At 38.2% G+C, this 19,506-nt stretch overlaps 1 protein-coding gene across 1 annotated transcript in view; it reads left to right on the forward strand.

Annotated features, from left to right (window-relative positions):
* The window catches only part of ACSM6 (acyl-CoA synthetase medium chain family member 6), a 37,563-nt gene extending 18,895 nt beyond the window's left edge, over nucleotides 1–18,668 (forward strand). The window contains 4 exon segments of the mRNA XM_003734495.6: nucleotides 1,602–1,725; nucleotides 8,106–8,186; nucleotides 14,751–14,852; nucleotides 18,409–18,668. Of these exon segments, the coding sequence (XP_003734543.1) occupies nucleotides 1,602–1,725; nucleotides 8,106–8,186; nucleotides 14,751–14,852; nucleotides 18,409–18,549 (448 nt within the window). The 3' untranslated portion in view covers nucleotides 18,550–18,668.
* The last annotated feature ends 838 nt before the right edge of the window (nucleotides 18,669–19,506 follow it).

Here is a 19,506-nt window from a genome sequence, read left to right on the forward strand (position 1 = left end):
GTAAATATTAAACGCATTTCCCATTATGAAAAAAAAAAGTGTAGTTCACTGCCAGCACTCATCTCTCAGAGCAAATAGGAAATGAGTGAAAGACAATGACCACCTTCCCTCTTGGAAATGAATTCTTCTAGGCCTTTAAAATAAATTTACACCTATGTCTATCTACCTATCCATCTATCCCAAAAGAAACATATTATGGTATTGGGGTGGGATTAGATGGCATCTGTTTATATCATAGTGAAACTTGCATTTTTTATTTCACACTGTTCCTTAAAGCTGTATTTATAATAATATGTGTAATATATTTTTAATCATTGCATAGTATTCCTGAGTATGAATGAACAGTACGTTAATGAGCCAAATACCTATCAAAGATAGTTTAATCTTTTCTAAGCTGCTGAAATGAGCATCATTGCACACACTCTAGAATTCCCTAGGGTACCAACTAAGAAGTGGAATTGCCAATCATCATCAATAAAGATTAATGAGAAATCACAGGTTCTCAAGCATTGTATCAAGCCTTAGAGTTTGCTAAATAATCATTTAACTCTAAATTTCATTTTAGCTATGTGGGCAAGGACATAAACTCTACAGAAGGAAAGAACTGTGGTAGCAAACAATATCACCATATTAAATTATGTTGACATGAAGAAATGCCTAGTTCATTGGCATTTTGTGGACCAGTTAAAAACAGTTATGATTAAATACAGTATGTCTTTATTCAGCAACATTCTATCTCATATAAAATGTTCAGATTGTTTCTTAAACCCTTAAAAGAAAAACACTTAAAAATTTTAAAATAGTCACCTCTCACTTATACCCTGAAATTAATAATATAAAGGCAATGATGTATTCGTGCCTTTGGAATTAATTCAGAATCCATTCTCCAATTTTGATCTTTCTTAGTCTCAGGACCTAACTGGGAAGGCAGTTATTATCTAATATAGACAAGCTACCACATCACCATTAATGTGGTACATTCATGTATTGAAGATATACAGGGTCACTGCCCCTATCTGAGACCATAAAAAGTTTTATTATAAACTTCCTACTCTTGACCCTTCCACTGGACATCACCAAAATCAAATAAACATACAATGAATTGCGAGTTTATAAAAAATGTTCACTACTATTCTGTGTATTCAGGGCACTGGGAAACTTATAATATCTACAGATTTTAAGCCTAGTTTATAAAATTGGTGGCTTTCTTTCCACCTCCAGACTTCAGAAAATTAGTTCTTTTTTACCTTACCATTGCTGACACAACCTTCATACACAGTTCAGGCTTTGGGAGAGGTAGTAAAACTCAGAAGGGTTGCTGCAGAAGACTGATTTCCTGTCATCAGTTAGCACTGGTTGATTTGCTTTTAACGTTAATGCCTCTTGTCCAGAAGAGTAAATAAAAGTCTTTATGGCTGATTGATCTAACTGGGGTGTCTGAATAGATTATCCAATAGAATAGTAATAAGAACATAAACTACCAGTTAATGAGCACCTCCTGTATTAGAATATCTGCATCATTTTTCCAAGATTCTAACAACAGACCTGTTATTGGTAGAAATATACCCTGAGACTAAGAACAATTGTTGATGCCTCTCCAGCTACAGACTCAAGAGTCTGAAGCATTGTGCGGCTGCAAGAGGACCCATCAGCCCTGGGGTGATTGAGGACTGGAAATGCACCACAAAGTTGAACATCTATGAAGGCTATGGGTAGACGGAAACTGTAGGTTGATGTTGATTCACTATCCAGAAACCAAACTTGTCCATTCACTGTGTAAGCACACTGTCAAAGTACTAAGCACACACTAGAAATGCAAACCTGGATCTTAAGCACCAGAAGAGGAAATGGCTTAAACTAGAAAGACCCCACTTCCATTGCAAGACAAAGAATTATGGGTACAGATAAGTTACAAACTTACAGATTTCACAGCAGAAAGCCGAGCTAGTTTCCACCTGACAATTCCTGTCTTCTTTGTGGAGTATAAGGCAATGTCATATGATAAGAATGAAAAAATGATAGGGTAGGAGTCTGAGTGGAGGATGTTTAAAATTATCATTGCTGAAAATGGAAGAAATAGCAGATTGTGAAAATAAAGGAGAAATGGGCAATGATAAGAGCATGTTTGAGGTTGCAGAGCATTAGTCTTCAAAGTCACTCATCTATTTAGTTGTGTCATTTTCTCCAATGTCACTCTAAAACACAGATGAAAAGCATGGTAAAAGTGGACAGTTAGATTGAAGCAGGATTAACATTTTGCCAAGAAGGTACACCCACGTATACAAAATATACGAGGTCACTGCCTCTGAGACCATAAAAAGTTCTGCCCAATAAAAGGGCAAAGGGCAAGGGATCTAGGGATATTGGCATTAAGATGAAAGACTAAGAAACTAAGCTGATCAGAGAAGGAAGGGAATTCAAGAAAAGGCAGATCAGTGGTGAGAAGACAAGGCACTGGAGATGTCAATGGAGCTGGAAGGAATGAAGGTAATTGTCTTAGTTTGCTCAGGCTTCTGTAACAAAATATCATAGACTGGGTGGTTTAAACAACCAGTTATTTTTCTCACAGTTCTAGAGGCTGGAAGTCCAAGATCAGAGTACCAGCAAGGCCAGGTTCTAGTGAAGGCCCTCTTCTGAGTTGCAGACTACCAACTACTCATGGTGTTCTCACCTGACAGGGAAAGAGAGACCAAGCTCTTTCCAAGATCCTTAGTGTCTTTCAGTTTGCGTGTTTGTTTTTAAAGAGAAGCAGGGTCTTGCTTTGTTGCCCCAAACTAGAGTGCAGTGGTGTGATCACAGCTCCCTGAACCCTCAAACTCCTGGGATCAAGAGATCCTCCAACCTCAACCTCTCAAACAGTTGGGACTACAGGTTTGCACCACCATGCTTGGCTATTTATTTATTTTATTTTTTAGCAAAGACACAGTCTTGCTGTGTTGCCCAGACTGGTTTCAAACTCCTGGGCTCAGTGATCTTCCCACCTCAGCATCCCAGACTAGGATAACAGACAACTCACCACGCAGGCATCTCTTCTTATAAGGGCACTAATCCCATCCCTCGTGACCTCATCTAAACCCAATGACCTCCTGAAGACCCCATCTCCAAATACCATCACAGTGAGCAGTAGGGCTTCAGCACATGTGTTTTGGGGAGACGCAATTGAGTCCATAGAACTAGTAGTCAAAAGTAAAGATGCATAGACTGATGATTTCAGAGATAGAACATTTACAGGTGATGCCAATACAAGGACAGGGCAACAGATGGATTAAGTGTCATGACACCCCCTGGAGATCAGGATCAAGAAAGGAAGAGACTAGGGGTAGAACTGACCATTCATATCGATATAGGAGGCACTAGGGATGACAGTGGAACATGGAGTCAAAGGAAAGATCATGAACCTCATGCTGAAGGCTTTAATGGATAAGGAATGACTGAGAGGTTGGTAAATTATAACAATGAAGAGTAGCATAGGGTGGTAAAAGTAAATGGCGTGAGTCTCAAAAAGACAAGGGGGCCGGTGCAATGGTGCATGACTGTAGTCCAAGCTACTCAGGAGGCTGAGGCTGGAGGATCGCTTGAGTCCAGGAGTTCTGGGCTGTAGTGCGCTATGCCAATTGGGTGTCCGCACTAAGTTCAGCATCAATATGGTGACCTGGGAGTGGGGGACCACCAGGTTGCCTAAGGAGGGGTGAAGCAGCCCAGATCAGAAACGGTGCAGGTCAAAACTCCCATGCTGATCAGTAGTGGGATCATACCTGTGAATAGCCACTGCACCCCAGCCAGGGCAACATAGGGAGACTCTGTCTCTTAAAAAATAAATAAATAAAAATTAAAAATTTAATTTAATTTAATTTAAAAAGACAAGGGGATTGCACAAGCATCAGAGAAGTAATGGTCAGGAGGTGATATTGGGAGCTCAGAAGATGCCAAACCCAAGGATTATAAAAGAATCAACATCCCCCACTTGAAAAAAAAAAGAAACCTCTTCCCATGGAAGAGCCAGGTCTCTGGAAAGCCAACTGAGAAAAAGAACAGCCAGTGAAAAGGATATAGATGTAGATGTAGAATAGTTCCTTACCCGCTCAATAGATGGTCTATCCAGAGAGTACTGTGAAAAGTTTCTGGAGGGACAGGAAGAGTGGAGGGACCAACAGTCCTGTTCCCACAACACGAGGATGAGAATGCAGGAAAAAGAAATAAGCAGAAAACCTTATATGATGGAAACACCATAGATAGGAATCCAGAGCTGGTACCTTACGCTGGTGGCCAAATTTTTACATGGATTGGTCTCAGTGTTTTCCAGTTAGATAGGAACAATAGAAAATAGGGAAGTGCTGCCTGGATTAACTGCATTCACTGCTAGATGGTCCATAAAATAGGCTACCTGAGAAGCAGAAACACAAAATATTTTTGAAAGAATAGCCAATATTTTTTAAACATTCAAATAGCCAGCATGGAAAAAGTAAGAATTTGGGGGGCAGGGGGACTTCTTACATTTGTTTTATATGTTACTACTGTTTTATGAATTATACTAAGAAGGGAATTCCATAATCTTGGTAACACCAAAGGCTTTTTATAGGACTTAGTTTGTCTTTTTAATTCCAAAAGCATTTCGTGGTGACTAGGAAATCCTCAACCTGCCTGGGAGAAGACAAAACAGTCAAATTGAGAGCCTAGGCTCTGGGGAGAGGTCCATAGTTTGAGGACCCCGGTGGAGCTGTGTAGTTCCACTTGGCTCAGGAAACACCCTGACTTAGAAAGTTAAAGAAAATTCAGAATACACAATTCAAATCTTTGCGACCTCATAGTCAAGCTCACACTTCGTAGGCAAGTTACAATTCAAAACTGTGAAAGAGTAAACCTGAGAAATAGTCAAATTCTGTCTCAGATTCTGTCTATACCACACAGAGCCATTTAATTACAACCAAAAAGTTGACATTTTCAGCACCCAGGACTAGCTGCATTGTATGTCCTCACTGATCTCAGGTTGTGAAAGATGCTGTTTAGCAAAACAGCACATCTTAGGCAATATTGCTTTTGGCTTTATCTTTCTTTTTATGAAATGCAAATATGACTCACACTCAGAACATCTGAAATAAGCAAGGTTGACACACTAAGTTGATATGATTCCGGCAACACCTAATAAACTTTGGATTTTTAGTTTGTCATACAGCCTGTATAGGAGAAAATGTATATCTTTCATTTAATTGTAATATACTGGCAATAGCTAAGGAGCCTTTTGTAAGCCAGCATTATTTGGGATGCAAGGGACAGAAAGTTATTTCAAACAAGCTTGAGCAAAAGTGGAAATTAAAAATCCATTTTGCTGGGAATAGCATCAAGGGGGCTTATGAAATCAAGACTGTAGGGGCCAAAACACCGGGAACTAAAACACATTAACTCTTAAAACATCAGCTCTCTCTCATTCTCTCCCTCTCAAGTGCTCCATCTGCTTTTTTCTGTCAGTTGTTCTCTGATGAGTTTCTTCCACAAAGCAGACAAGATGAACACCAGCAGCTCTGGAGTTACCTCTCCTTCAAACATGTCAAAAGAGCCCTACTTTTCCTCTACTTTGGAAAATTCTTGGAACAGACTCTGATTGTCCAGGCTTCTGTCATAGCCTTTTCCCTTGGACTGTAATTTAAGGGTCCTAACCTGGGACATTTGTTCATCCCAGAAAGTGGATCTACAGCACCATGATTAATAGTCCCACCAGATTACATGCAAAGGAGGAGGAGTTCTTAAAGGAACCATCAAACTAGTTATCATAGTACGCTACAAGGAGATCACTATGACCATCTTCAAAAACATTCAGAATCTGGGGCCTCCAGTTTGTTAGCATGTAAACACAAGAAAATATTAAGTCTCTTACGTGTAAGACTCAGCAATAGGTACTGGAGAAATAACTATGTAGAAGACAGAAAAACTTCCTGTTCCAGGCTGGGCACAGTGGCTCATGCCTATAGTCCCAGCACGTTAGGAAGCCAAAGCAAGAAGATGACTTGAGCCCAGGAGTTTGAGACCAGTCTGGGCAACATAGTAAACTCAGTGTCTACCGCTTTAAATAATAATAAAAAATAATTCCTGTACTTGTCAAATGAACAAATAATTGTTGTATAGTGGGGAAAGCGTGATGAAGCAGAAACATAGATTACACTGGAAATGCATGGAAGGGACAACTAACTTGGCCTGGGGAATCAGAGCACCCTGGAGGAAGTGACATCTTAGCCAAGGTAGGAAAGAGAAGTCAGTAGAGGGAGTGCTGGGGGTACAGAAACCATCAAATGCAAAAGCTAGGGCACTGGAGTTGTAAAATAAAGTGAATGGGGTTAGTTTCTCCCAGTTTTCCTGCATCTGTTTGTGCTGACTCCATTTTGCCACATGCTAATTGGTACAAAGATATTTATCATTGCTGTTTTCCACAGCAGAGGAAATCACAATTGTGAATTCACAAACAGAGTAACTTTAACATAGATTGGGACACTATGGAGAAGCCCATCATGTACTGCTCTGTCCCCTGCCCCTGCACTTATCATTCTGCCTTGCCATTCAGGAGTCTGAGCCCCTAAATTTTTCACAGTACTCAGCCCTTCAAGAAATGAGAAGTCCCTCACTCAGACAATTTCCCTCATAGGAGAAGCAGGCTCTCCAGGATGGTCCATCTTACTTGGTTTCTGTGAAATTTTAATAAATAAAATTTTCTCCATCCCATTATGCCCATGGTTGACTCATACAAGATCCAGTTCTCATGCCCTCCAAGTCCTCTGTGCCCTCTTTGGGGTGCCCTACATGCTGTGCTAAAGTATTTCTCAGCAGCCTAAAACAATTACTTATTTTTGAGACATTTATTATTTAAAATCTCAAAAGACATACAAAAACAGACAAAATCGTATATTGAATTCCCATGTATCCACTGCCCATTTCAACAATTATTACCTTATGGCTAATCCTGTTTTATCATTATTCCTCTTCAATCCCAAAAACTGTATTTTATCCATAAATAGCTCTAGTATACATATTTTGAAAAAATAAGGATTCCAAAAACAAACATATTTTCCAATTATACCTAAAAGTTAAAAATTGCTTTGTTATACCTGAACAAGTTAGAAAGAAAGTGCCACACTCTGAGTTCCAGTTGAGAGTCCTTTATTGCCAGTGACTGAGAGTCAGCTCATGCTCAAAATCTCTCAGCCCCAAGGAAGGGGCTTGATTCCTCTTTATATCTTGCTTAGGAAAAGGGAGGAGGAGCCTAACTGAAGCATAATTTATAGAAGCAGAACAAGCAAGTTAGATAAGGAGGCTAGTAACCAGGAGGCAGGAGGATCCTAAGAATTGTTGATTACTAAGGAGGGTATTCAGAAGTGGTTCCCATGATTGCTGGTTACCAAGGGGGGTATTCAGTACTTATACAATCAATCAAGGGGGGTATTCACAATAACAAGTGAGCTTGCCAGGCAGGATAAGGTTACAATGGTTATATGTTTCTATAGTTCTAAGTACAGCATGACCCAGCACAGGAACATGACCCAGATATGCACTCAAAGGAGAAATGGCGGGAGGGGTGAGGGAAAGGTTAAGATGGAGTCTGTCTTACTCTCAGCAAGATAGGGTTTGTCTGGCTAATACAGAGTAGGTTAGCACAGCCTCTTATCAACAAATATCCACCATTCACATTTTCATCCATCATCTAAGTCATGTATGTTTTCTTGCTACCATTTGTTCCAATTAAGCTCACACATTGTGGCTAGTTGATAAGTCATTTGTGTATCTTTTAATCTATAAATTTCCTCATTATCTTCTTTTTCCCTTGCAATTTGTTATTTTAAAAAACTGAGTTTTTGGTGCTTTTGAATATTTCAAAGCTTGGATTTTGCTAATTGCATCCTTATGGTGCAGTGTACATGTTCTTCTGTTCTCCTGCATTTCCTGTAAATTGACCTAGAGGTTTAGTGGCACTCTTGCTTATTTTTTTATCAAGATTACTTGTTAGTCTGTGTAATGTTGTTCTGTTCGGAGGCATATAACGTCTAGTTATGATCAATGACTAGATCAATTACTTTACTGATTTTTTAAAAATAAAAACTTGTCTGCATATCTTTAAACAGGGTCTACTCTGTGCCACTTCCAAAATAATAAAATTGAAGCCAGGCTCTCTGGGGAAGCCATTGCCACCTTATATTGTTCAGGTAGGAGACCATAGTAATGATTATGACAGCTATTATTCAGTGAGCTTTTACAGTTGTTTATCTAAATTGCTAACATAGACGTAGGCAAGAAGGAAAGTTCAGCATTCTCTAAATGCACCCCAAGGATAATCTCACATTATTGCTTTTATTTCCCCTTCAATATTCTTCTGGAATACAGAACGTAGACACAGCAATGAGGGAAGGAGATGCTGACAATTTTGCAGAATATTTCTTTAATGTAGTTCAAGTTTCAAACATGGAGAATGCAAAGAAATATATTTGCTATTAGAAAGATATATGCAAAATACAGACAACTGTTTTCAATGCACCATAATGTGTTCTGTACTTGACTAAAAAAATACACTAAAGAGGGAAGTCTAAGCCACTAGTCAGCTGCTTGGGTATTGATTATCATAAATACTGTAGTGTGATTCCCAGATGGTGTGACTGAGTTCACAGTATGGGCATAGGTAGCAATACTAAGATAGTAGGACAAATGCTTGTGTCTAGGATTTTATTACATAAAAGCAGGCTCAAATTAGCAGCAGTTATAAAATTACCATTACTCATTTTAAGATAGTCCTTTGCTTTCATGCCTTTCTTGCCTTTTTTTTAACATTGGTCAAAAGGAAATAGTAACCTCTCAACCTGAATGAAACAAATAGTAGTATTTACTTTAACTATTGTATATTCTGAAATTAACTCCATTTTTTTAAAGATAATGTTTATTGTAGAGTTCTATGTTTTGTTTTTTGTTTGCCTATCTAGTTTTACTACTTATTATTTAACAGGGTGTGGAAGTTAGCCTCATTCATTGAGCTTTATATGTTTGTTTTTTCCAACAATCATAAACAGGTATTACATTATATTAAATATGTTATCTAATTCTGTTAAAAAAAAAAGGTAAAATAGTTTTTCCCTATTAAGAAGTCGGAGTTAATTAAAAATATTTTCAAATGTTAAATTTTCATTGCATTTCTTCTTTTTGTCTTCTTGGATTCAGTTTCTTAAATTTTGTTTGTTTGGGCATAAAAACTAAAATGTTCCTTAGGATTTTCTTAGAGAAAAGAATCTTCCCACAAAATCAACAAACTTTATATTTCTTGAAGGGCCAGGCATGGTGGCTCATGCCTGTAATCCCAGCACTTTCAGAGGCTGAGGTTGTAATCCCAGCACTTTCAGAGGGAATCACTTGAGGTCAGGAGTTCAAGACCATCCTGGCCAACCTGGTGAAACCCTTTCTCTACAAAAATACAAAAATTAGCTGGACATGATGGCAGGTGCCTGTAATCCCAGCAACTTGGGAGGCTGAGGCAGGAGAATCACTTGAACCCAGCAGGTGGAGGTTGCAGGGAGCCAAGATCACACCACTGCACTCCAGCCTGGGCAACAACAGCAAAACTCCATCTCAAAAAAAAAAAAGAAAAAAATTAGATGTCAACAAAATGGACAACTAAGAAAAAAATGGATAAAGTCCTAAAAACATACAACCTGCCAAGACTGAATCATAAAGGATTAAAAAGTCTGAACAGGAAAAAAAAAAAAAAGTCTGAACAGACCAATAACTAATAAAAAGATTAAATTAGTAATCAAAAACCTTCCAACAAAGAAAAGCCCAGCACCAAATCCCTTCACAGAATGAGGGACAAAGATGACATGATAATATCAAAAGGTACAGCAAAAGCATTCTACAAGATTCAACACCCTTTGATGATAAAAATTCTCAAGAAATTAGGTAGAGAAGGAATTTACCTAGACACAATAAAGGCCATATATAAAAAGCACACAGCTAAATCATATTCCATGGTCAAAAACTGAATTGAAAACTGAAAGCTCTTTCTCTCAGATCTGGAACAAGAAAATGATGCACATTCTCTCCACTTCTATCCAACATAGTATTATACTTCCTAGCCAGAGTAAGTAGAAGAGGAAATAAGAAATATTCAAATCAGAAAAAAAGATTATCTCTGTTGCAGATTACATGATCTTATAGATGTGCAGAAAATTATATTTCTACATATGATATATAGAAAATTCTAAAGATTAGCCAAAAAAATTAGGATAAACAAATTTAACAAAATTTCAGGACACAAGATCAATGTACAAAAATCAGTTGTGTTTCTATACACTACAATAAATTATCCAAAAAGTAAATTAAGAAAACAATATCAGCTGGGTGAGGTGGCTCATGCCTGTAATCCCAGTACTTTGGGAGGCCATGGCAGGTAGACTTGAGGCCAGGAGTTAAAGACCTGCCTGGCCAACATGGCAAAACTCCATCTCTACTAAAAATACAAAACTTAGCCAGATATGGTGACACATGACTGTAATCTCAGCTATTCAGGGGGCTGAGGTAGGAGAATTGCTTGAACCCGGGAGGCACAGGTTGCAGTGAGCAGAGAGATCACACCACTGCACTCCAGCCTGGGCAACAAAGCAAGACTCTGTCTCAAAAAAAAAAGCGGGGGAGTCTAATTCATAGATCTGGAAAGTGAATTGGTGGTTTCCAGGAGCTGGTGGGAGGAGAAAACAGGAAGGTATTCATCAAGGTGTACAAAATTTCAGCTACACAGACAGTAACTGCTAGAGATCTACTGTATAGCATAATGCCAACAGTAAACAACACTGTATTACATACTTAAAATCTGGCTAGGAAATGTCTTAAGTGTTCTTATTACCAAAATAAGACAGAGGATGGAAGGAAACTCTTGAAGGTGATGAATAAGTTTATGGCATAGATTGTAGTGACAGTTTCACAGGTGTTTACTTATCTTCAAACTCATCAAGTTGTACACATTAAATATGGGCAGTTTTTTGCATGTCAACTGTACCTCACTAGAGGGTTTAATTCAGGTGAGAAAGGAGAAGAGGACCCACACAAAGGGGGAAGATGAAAGACATTTTTTAATTTGTCAGAATGAAGTATCATAACTTCATTTCTTACACTCCCCATCCAAAACACACACACACACACACACACATACACACACACACACACTTCCCACAAAGAAGAAGCCAGGCCCAGATCGCTTCATGGTGAATTCTATCCAACATTTAAGGAAGCATTAACATTAATCCTTCAAAAACTCTCCCCAAAAATATACACAATTTTGGAGGCTGTACCTCAAAATGGGGTCATAGTATGAGCCAGGATTATCCTGATACCAAAATCAAAGACATCCTATGAAAAGAAAACCACGAATTTCCTTGACATGTAACAGGTAAAAGAAAAAAAAGAAAAGAAAACCACAAATTAATATTTCTTATGACTATAGGTGCCAAAAATACTCAACAAAATACCAGCCAACCTAACAAAAAATGTATGTAAATGGATTATATACCATAACCAAGTAGTATTATTCCAGAAATATAAAGTTGGTTCAAACTATAAAAACCAATTAATATACTGTATTAGTAAAACAAAGGACACAAATCACATTATCATCTTGACAGACACAGAAAAATCATTGACAAATTACCAACACCTATTTAGGGTAACAAACCTCAACAAACTAGCAATGAAAGGGAACTTTCTCAACCTGATAAAAAACATATAGAAACCCCATAGCTCACATCAAACTCAACAGTAAAAGACTGAAAGTGCTCCCACTAAGATCAGAACTTACAAGAATATTCACTCTTGCCACTTCTATATAACAGAGATTCTATCCAGGGCAATTAGGCAAGAAAAAGAAATAGCATCCAAATTGGAAAGGAAGAAGTAAAACTATCTCTGTTCAACAGATAACATGATTCTGACAAACAAACTATAGTACAAGGCTACAGTAACCAAAATGGCATGGTACTGGTACAAAAACATATATAAACCAATGGAACAGAACAGAGGCCTCAGAAATAATGTCACACATCTGTGACCATCTGATCTTAGACAAACCTGACAAAAACAAGCAATGCGGAAAGGATTCCCTGTTTAATAAATGATATCAGGAAAATTGGCTACCCATATGCAGAAAACTAAAACTGGACACCTTCTTTATACCTTATACAAAAAATTAACTCAAGATGGATTAAAGACTTAAATGTAAGACCTAAAACCATAAAAACCCTAGAAGAAAACCTAGGCAATACCATTCAGGACATAGGCATGGGCAAAGACTTCATGACTAAAACACCAAAAGCAATGGCAACAAAAGCCAGAATTTACAAATAGGATCTAATTAAACTAAAGAGCTCTGCACATCAAAAGAAACCATCAACAGAGTGAACAGGAAACTTACAGAATCTACAAAGAACTTAAATTTACAAGAAAAAAAAACAAACAACCCCATCAAAAAATGGGCAAAGGATATGAACAGACAATTCTCAAAAGAAGACATTTATGCAGCCAACAAATGCATGAAAAAAAAGGCCCATCATCACTGGTCATTAGAGAAATGCAAATCAAAACCAAAATGAGATACCATCTCACACCAGTTAGAATGGCGATCATTTAAAAGTCAGGAAACAGCAGATGCTGGAGGGGATGTGGAGAAAGAGGAACACTGGTACACTGTTGGTGAGAGTGTAAATTAGTTCAACCATTGTGGAAGACAGTATGGTGATTCCTCAAGGGTCTAGAACCAGAAATACCATTTGACCTAGCAATCCATTACTGGGTATATACCCAAAGGATTATAAATCATTCTAATATAAAGACATGTGCACACGTATGTTTATTGCAGCACTGTTCACAATAGCAAAGACTTGGAACCAACCCAAATGCTCATCAGTGATAGACTGGATAAAGAAAATGTGGCACATATACACCATGCAAGGAATACTATGCAGCCATAAAAAAGGATGAGTTCATGTCCTTTGCAGGAATATGGATGAAGCTGGAAACCATTATTCTCAGCAAACTAACACAAGAACACAAAACCAAACACTGCATGTTCTTACTTATAAGTGGGAGTTGAACAATGGGAACACATGGACACAGGGAGGGGAGCATCACACACTAGGGCCTGTCAGGAGGTTGGGGTCTAGGAGAGGGATAGCAGTAGGAGAAATACCTAATGTAGATGACAGGTGCAGCAAACTGTCATGGCACGTGTATACCTATGTAACAAACCTGCATGTTCTGCACATGTATCCCAGAAATTAAAGTATAATAAAAAAAATTCTAAGGAATACAAACATACTATTAGAGCTAATAATTGAGTTCATCAAAGTTTCAGGAAATAAAAGCCACATACAAAAAATTATATTACTTGTATTTCTATATAGTATCAATAAACAATCAAAAAATAAAATAGGACAATTTCATTGAAAATAATGTTTTTAAAATCTCATTTAAAAATATATTCACTAGCTAATTCACCTAATTTACTAGACTTAGTACTAAATACCAGTTTTTTTCCTGAAGTCTATAAGTTTGCCTCAAAGTATGAAGATGTACTCTCTCTGAAGACCTTCTGATCCTTAAGGCTGGTAGTTTCTATAGAAAGTTTCAAAGTATTCAGCAAGGATAATAAATTCAAAATAAATATGAGCATTGCTTTCCAAGGTGACAAGTGGGAAGGTTGTAGCCCTTAAAATTCAGCTAGCCTACCAGTGTACTTTTTAACTCCTGTCACATTACTTCATGGTCATGCCTTCCATTTTAGGTCAACAAAGAAGCCACTCGGCTGAAATAACTCATTATTTTCAAACTGTATTTTATTTATTCCTAACCTGCCCCCTAATTCTTAATAGGAAAAAATACCACCACCTCCTAGACTGTTATAAAACTGCCAAATTGGCCGGGCGCGGTGGCTCACGCCTGTAATCCCAGCACTTTGGGAGGCCGAGGCGGGTGGATCACGAGGTCAACAGATCGAGACCATCCTGGTCAACATGGTGAAACCACGTCTCTACTAAAAATACGAAACATTAGCTGGGCATGGTGGCGCGTGCCTGTAATCCCAGCTACTCGGGAGGCTGAGGCAGGAGAATTGCCTGAACCCAGGAGGCGGAGGTTGCGGTGAGCCGAGACCACGCCATTGCACTCCAGCCTGGGTAACAAGAGCGAAACTCTGTCTCAAAAAAAAAAAAAAACTGCCAAATCTGTTTTTAAATTTTCGTGCTCTTTCTATTTCTTTTCTTATACATAAGATGGCTAATTAAGTGTCCTTGTTTGAAAGGGCTTTCCGCGATGCTGGTTTTCTTAAAACTGCGCTAACCAGGCAATGGAGCCCTTCCTGTATCATCTTATTTCATCCTCACAATGGAGCCCTTCCTGTATCATCTTATTTCATCCTCACAATAAAGCTGTATAGTAAATGCACTTTTAAATCTCTGATATTCTACATGAGGAAACTGATGTTCAGAGAAGCATCCAAGATTCTCAAAGTCAGAAGGTATCAGAGTGGACATCCAAATCCAAATATTTCCAGCTCTGTCACCCTCACACTGACCACTGAACCACACTGCCTCTTAGGTTGCCCAGTATCTAGGTACACCAACCAAGCACTTTCCTGGCATCTTAAATGAGGGTAGTAAGGCTTAAGTTTAGATCTTGTGGTGTTTTAAGAAAAGCACAAATGGTTTATAAGGAATATTCCTTTCGTGATTATCTAATTTCAGATTGTGGATGAAAACTCAAATGTCTTGCCTCTTGGGGAAGAAGAGAATATTGCAATCTGCATAAAACAAAACCAACCTGCTTCTCTGTACTGTCCACACATGGTAAGAAAATTTTCTTTTTTCCTAAATACTTTAATTGTTGCTACTAATCATAGTGCCATTACCATTGAGTACTTTATGTTTTGCCAAATACTTTTGTCCCAACATTTAATTTTGCAAATTTTTGAGTTTCCAAAAATGTTAAAATAGTAGCACAATGAACACCTACCTGTACATCTCTCACCTATATTCACTTCTTGTAATATTTTGCCTCATTTACTTTACATTTGTACATTTTTGAAGAGACATTTGGGAATAAGTACAGACATTACGACACTTGGTCCTTAAATATTTCAGCAGCATTCTCCTAAGAATAAGGACTTTCTTCTTAAACATCAATACCATCACATCTATGAAAAAAATAATTCTTTAATACTATCTAATATCCAGTCATTAGGTTTCTCAATTGTATTCAAATGTGTTTTATAGCTTTTGTAAATTCAGAATTCAATCAAGGTTCATGCATTTATTTGGTTCTCCTATATCTTTAGCTATTTTTATCCATAACTGTCCCACCACATTTTTCATGGCATGTACATTTTGAAAAGTAGAGGACTATTGTGTTAGAAAATGCCTCCCTTTCTAGACTTACCTATTGTTTCCTCATAATGAGATCCAAGATAAATGTCTTTCTCAAGAATATTATGTAGATGATATATATTTCTTATTTGCTTATACTGGGGAAACATTGTGTTATCTCATTTTGTGTGCTGATAGTTTTGATCTTTTGATTAAGGAGGTGAGTGCCATTTCTCTCCATTGTAAAGGTACATTTTCCTGTTTGTAATCAATAATAATCTGTTGTATAACAATTCGAGATTCTGTAAATATCTTACTATCCAATTAACTTTCACTCAATCATTTTAGCATCCACAGATGATTCTTTTCTTTTCAGAAACAATTATTAAAATAGACAGTGGCTGGGCACAATCGTTCATGCCTGTAATTGTAACACTTTGGGAAGTGAAGACAGGCAGATCACTTGAGCCCAGAGGTTCAAGACTAGCCTGAGCAACGTGGCAAAACTCCAACTCTACAAAAAAAAAAAAAAAATATATATATATATATATACAAAAATTAGCCAGGCATGGTGGCATACACCTGTAGTCCCAGCTACTGAGGAGGCTGAGGTGGGAAGAGAAACTGAGGGCAGGGCATCAAGGCTGTAATGAGCTGTGATCACACTACTGTGCTTCCGACTGGGAAACACAGCAATACCCTGTCTCAAAAATAAATAAATAAAATGGGCAGTGCAGAATGGTGATTTTCAAACTGCTATTTCTTTTTCTTTTTCTTTTTTTTCTGAGATGGAGATTCCCTCTTGTCGCCCAGGCTGAAGTGCAGTGGTTTGATCTCAGCTTACTTGCAATCTCTACCTCCGCAGTTCAAGCGATTCTCCTGCCTCAGCCTCCCGAGTAGCTGGGATTACAAGCACCCACCACCACACCCAGCTAATTTATTTTTGGTAGAGATGGAATTTCACCATGTTGGTCAGGCTTAACTTCAGACCTCAGGTGATCCACCCAACTTGGCCTCCCAAAATGCTGCAATTACAGGCATGAGCTACAGTGTCTGGCCCAAACTGCTATTTCTGATACATTAATTAGATGGCATTATTCCACAAAAATGAGCAGTCCATTTTTTCTATTAAGAGGGGGGTTCTTTTAATTATTTTTAAAATACTTTATTGTTTAGTCTTTTCTGATAATAAAACTCATCTGTGTTCAATATAGACAACTTTCAAAAATATAGAAAAGACCAAAGAAGAAAAGCATATAAGCTCATAATACCACCATTATTACCCACTATTAACATTTGGTGTGTATATATCCTTCATTCTTTTTCTATTTATCTGTATTATTTAATAAAAGTGGGATTACACTCTGTATCAGTTTTTTTACTCTTGATTTTCAGAAATCAGTAAATCTTATATGACAGCTTTTATTTTTGAGACAAGGTCTCACTCAATCACCCAGGCTGGAGTGCAATGGCGCAATTTCAACTTACTGTAACCTCAGCCTCCTGAGTAACTGGGATTACAAGCTCTCACCACCATGCCCAGCTAATTTTTGTATTTTCAGTAGAGACAGGGTTTCACCATGATAGAACTCCTGACTTCAAGTGATCCACCCACCTTAGCTTCCCAAAGTGCTGAGATTATAGCACCGTACCCAGACCTTAGATAAAAACATTTTTAATAAATTTATAGAGTCCTATCAAGGAAAACTATCATGATCTATTTAACATATCTACTATTGTTTAAAATTTTGGTTACTTCCAATGTTTTATATCATAAACACTGCTTCAGTGAGTATTCTCGTTAACTCTTTAAATGTCTCTGAGTATTTCTTGTAGCATTGAGTTAAAGCCTAGGTAAAACATTTTAAATATCTTAATATTAAGAATTTCTGTGATAGAATAATGCTTAATATTTCCAAACTTTGATAAGACAACTTAAATACGCGGAGACTTTAAAATCTTGTTCTCATCCGTAAGACAGAGATTTCAAAGAAAAGACCCAGACAGATATGTCATATACCTACCGAGATTATTGTGCTGTTTGAAAATGAGCTGCTTACACAGCATTTCAAAGTTTATTAAAACTCTAATAAGCAGGCTGTCCATTAGATCTAAGACTCTGGATAAATTGATGACATGGTCTCTATGGCAATGAGTCAAATGCTGTTAGAATCTGGCTGGGCATCGTGGCTAATGCCTATAATCCCAGTACTCTGGGAGCCCGAGGCAGGAGGATCACCTGAGGGCAGGAGTTCAAGAACAACCTAGTCAACATGGCGAAACCCCATCTCTAATAAATTACAAAAAAACTAGCCAGGTGTGGTGGTTGGTGCCTGCAATCCCAGCTACTCGGGAGGCTGGGGCACAAGAATCCCTTGAACCTGGCAGCAGGGGTTGTCAGTGAGTCAAGATCATGTCACTGTACTCCAACCTGGGCGACCGAGTGAAAAACTCCATCTCAATAAAAAGAAAAAATAAAGAATCTGTGAACACTCCACAGAATGTTCCAGTAAAATGGGCCTGCCTCATGCAAAGGGACATTTTCACCAATCACTCTCATTTTGTTTCTGGTGTAAGAACCTTAATCTAAAACCACCTTTTTCGGATGGAATTTTGGTCATGGGCGGTTATGAAAATTAAAGGCACAATTCAAAGACAGGGAGCAGCGAATGCATCCGATGGATAATGAGCCTGAGAAAATAGCAGCCAACAACCCTTACACATACTGTACCTGGCCCTGTACTAAAATGCTGTGTCCATGTTGCCTCATTTAAGCCTCAGGACAAACCTGAGTGAAGTGTCATCATTACTCCTGTTTCTAGTGAGACATAAAAATTTTTTAAAAAGCTGAGGTTAAGAGAAATGACCAAGGAAATTTCTCCATGTGTGTTGAGTTTTCTGTGTGGGATCCCCTGGAGAGTGGGGATCCTGACTTATTTTTCTCAGTGTCCCCTAAGGGTAGCCAGAGTGCTCAATTCATATCACTAAATGATCATAAAAGGGAAGTAAATATAGGTTTCTGGATTTGTCATTCTATCAGGTGGGCTGGGAGGAATATGCTTCAGCAAGAGGCCACATGCTTTACCTCACAGGTGACAGAGGGATCACGGATGAAGACGGCTACTTCTGGTTGTCTGGTAGAGCTGATGACGTTGCCAATGCATTGGGTCAGAGGTTGTGAATCCTGGGGTTATTGCTATTGAGCCTGGGGCTGTGGGAATTTGGAGAAGACTCTGGACCACGTCCAATACGTAGGAATTCTATTTCTAAAGTTTAGAAAATGCAAACAACCAAAAATAAAACTCATCCACAATCTCATATTTTGGAGTACTTTTTCTAGTCTTCTTTATTCTTATATGTAAATTTTTTTGGTAGAAGTGAGTTCAGGGAGAAATGCTCACGCATAACTTACCTTTTTCACTCAACAATGTAATAGAAATATTTTTCTGTGCAATTAAATATATAAATTCATTTCTTAAATAAGTTTTTCATGACCAATAAGTACACAGCTCAATGGATGTCTAATACATACACACCCCTGTAACCATCTAGATCGAGGTATAGGATATTTTTAGCCTCCATGGCTCTCTCATGTCCTCATACTTCTGTGAAAGCTGTACTTCTTTCGTGGACTTCGGAGTGAGTGTCCTGACTCAGCCTCTGGAGCAGCTAAGATTACAGACACCCACCACCATGCCCAGCTACTTTCTGCATTTCTACTTTCACCATTTTGTTCAAGCTGGTCTTGAACTCCTGACCTCAAGCAATCCACCCACCTTGGCCTCCCAAAGTCCTGGGGTTACAGGCATGAGCCACCATGCCCAGCCTTTAGGGTATTTCTTTGCCTAAAGACAGTTTCAGAGATTGACAGAAGTAGACTAAATTCTAAGGAGCAATAAATTCCAAGGGCAGATGGTGGCAAGTAAATACCATGGGCTATCCTGATTCAGACCTTGCTGACCACAAAAATCACAGGAATGTTGAGAAATAGAAATCAAGATGTAGGCTTTATGGCCTCATTGCTATTACATGCCACTGCTTCTGGGACCTGAGTCGGCAACCTTGCTTTCTCAGCACTTCTCCATTCTAATCCCTGACCCAATTAAACAACCCCAGCTAAATTTTGCTCAGGAAGTCA

The sequence above is a fragment of the Callithrix jacchus genome, chromosome 12, assembly GCF_049354715.1.
Source record: "Callithrix jacchus isolate 240 chromosome 12, calJac240_pri, whole genome shotgun sequence".
Classification (NCBI taxonomy): Eukaryota; Metazoa; Chordata; class Mammalia; order Primates; family Cebidae; genus Callithrix; species Callithrix jacchus.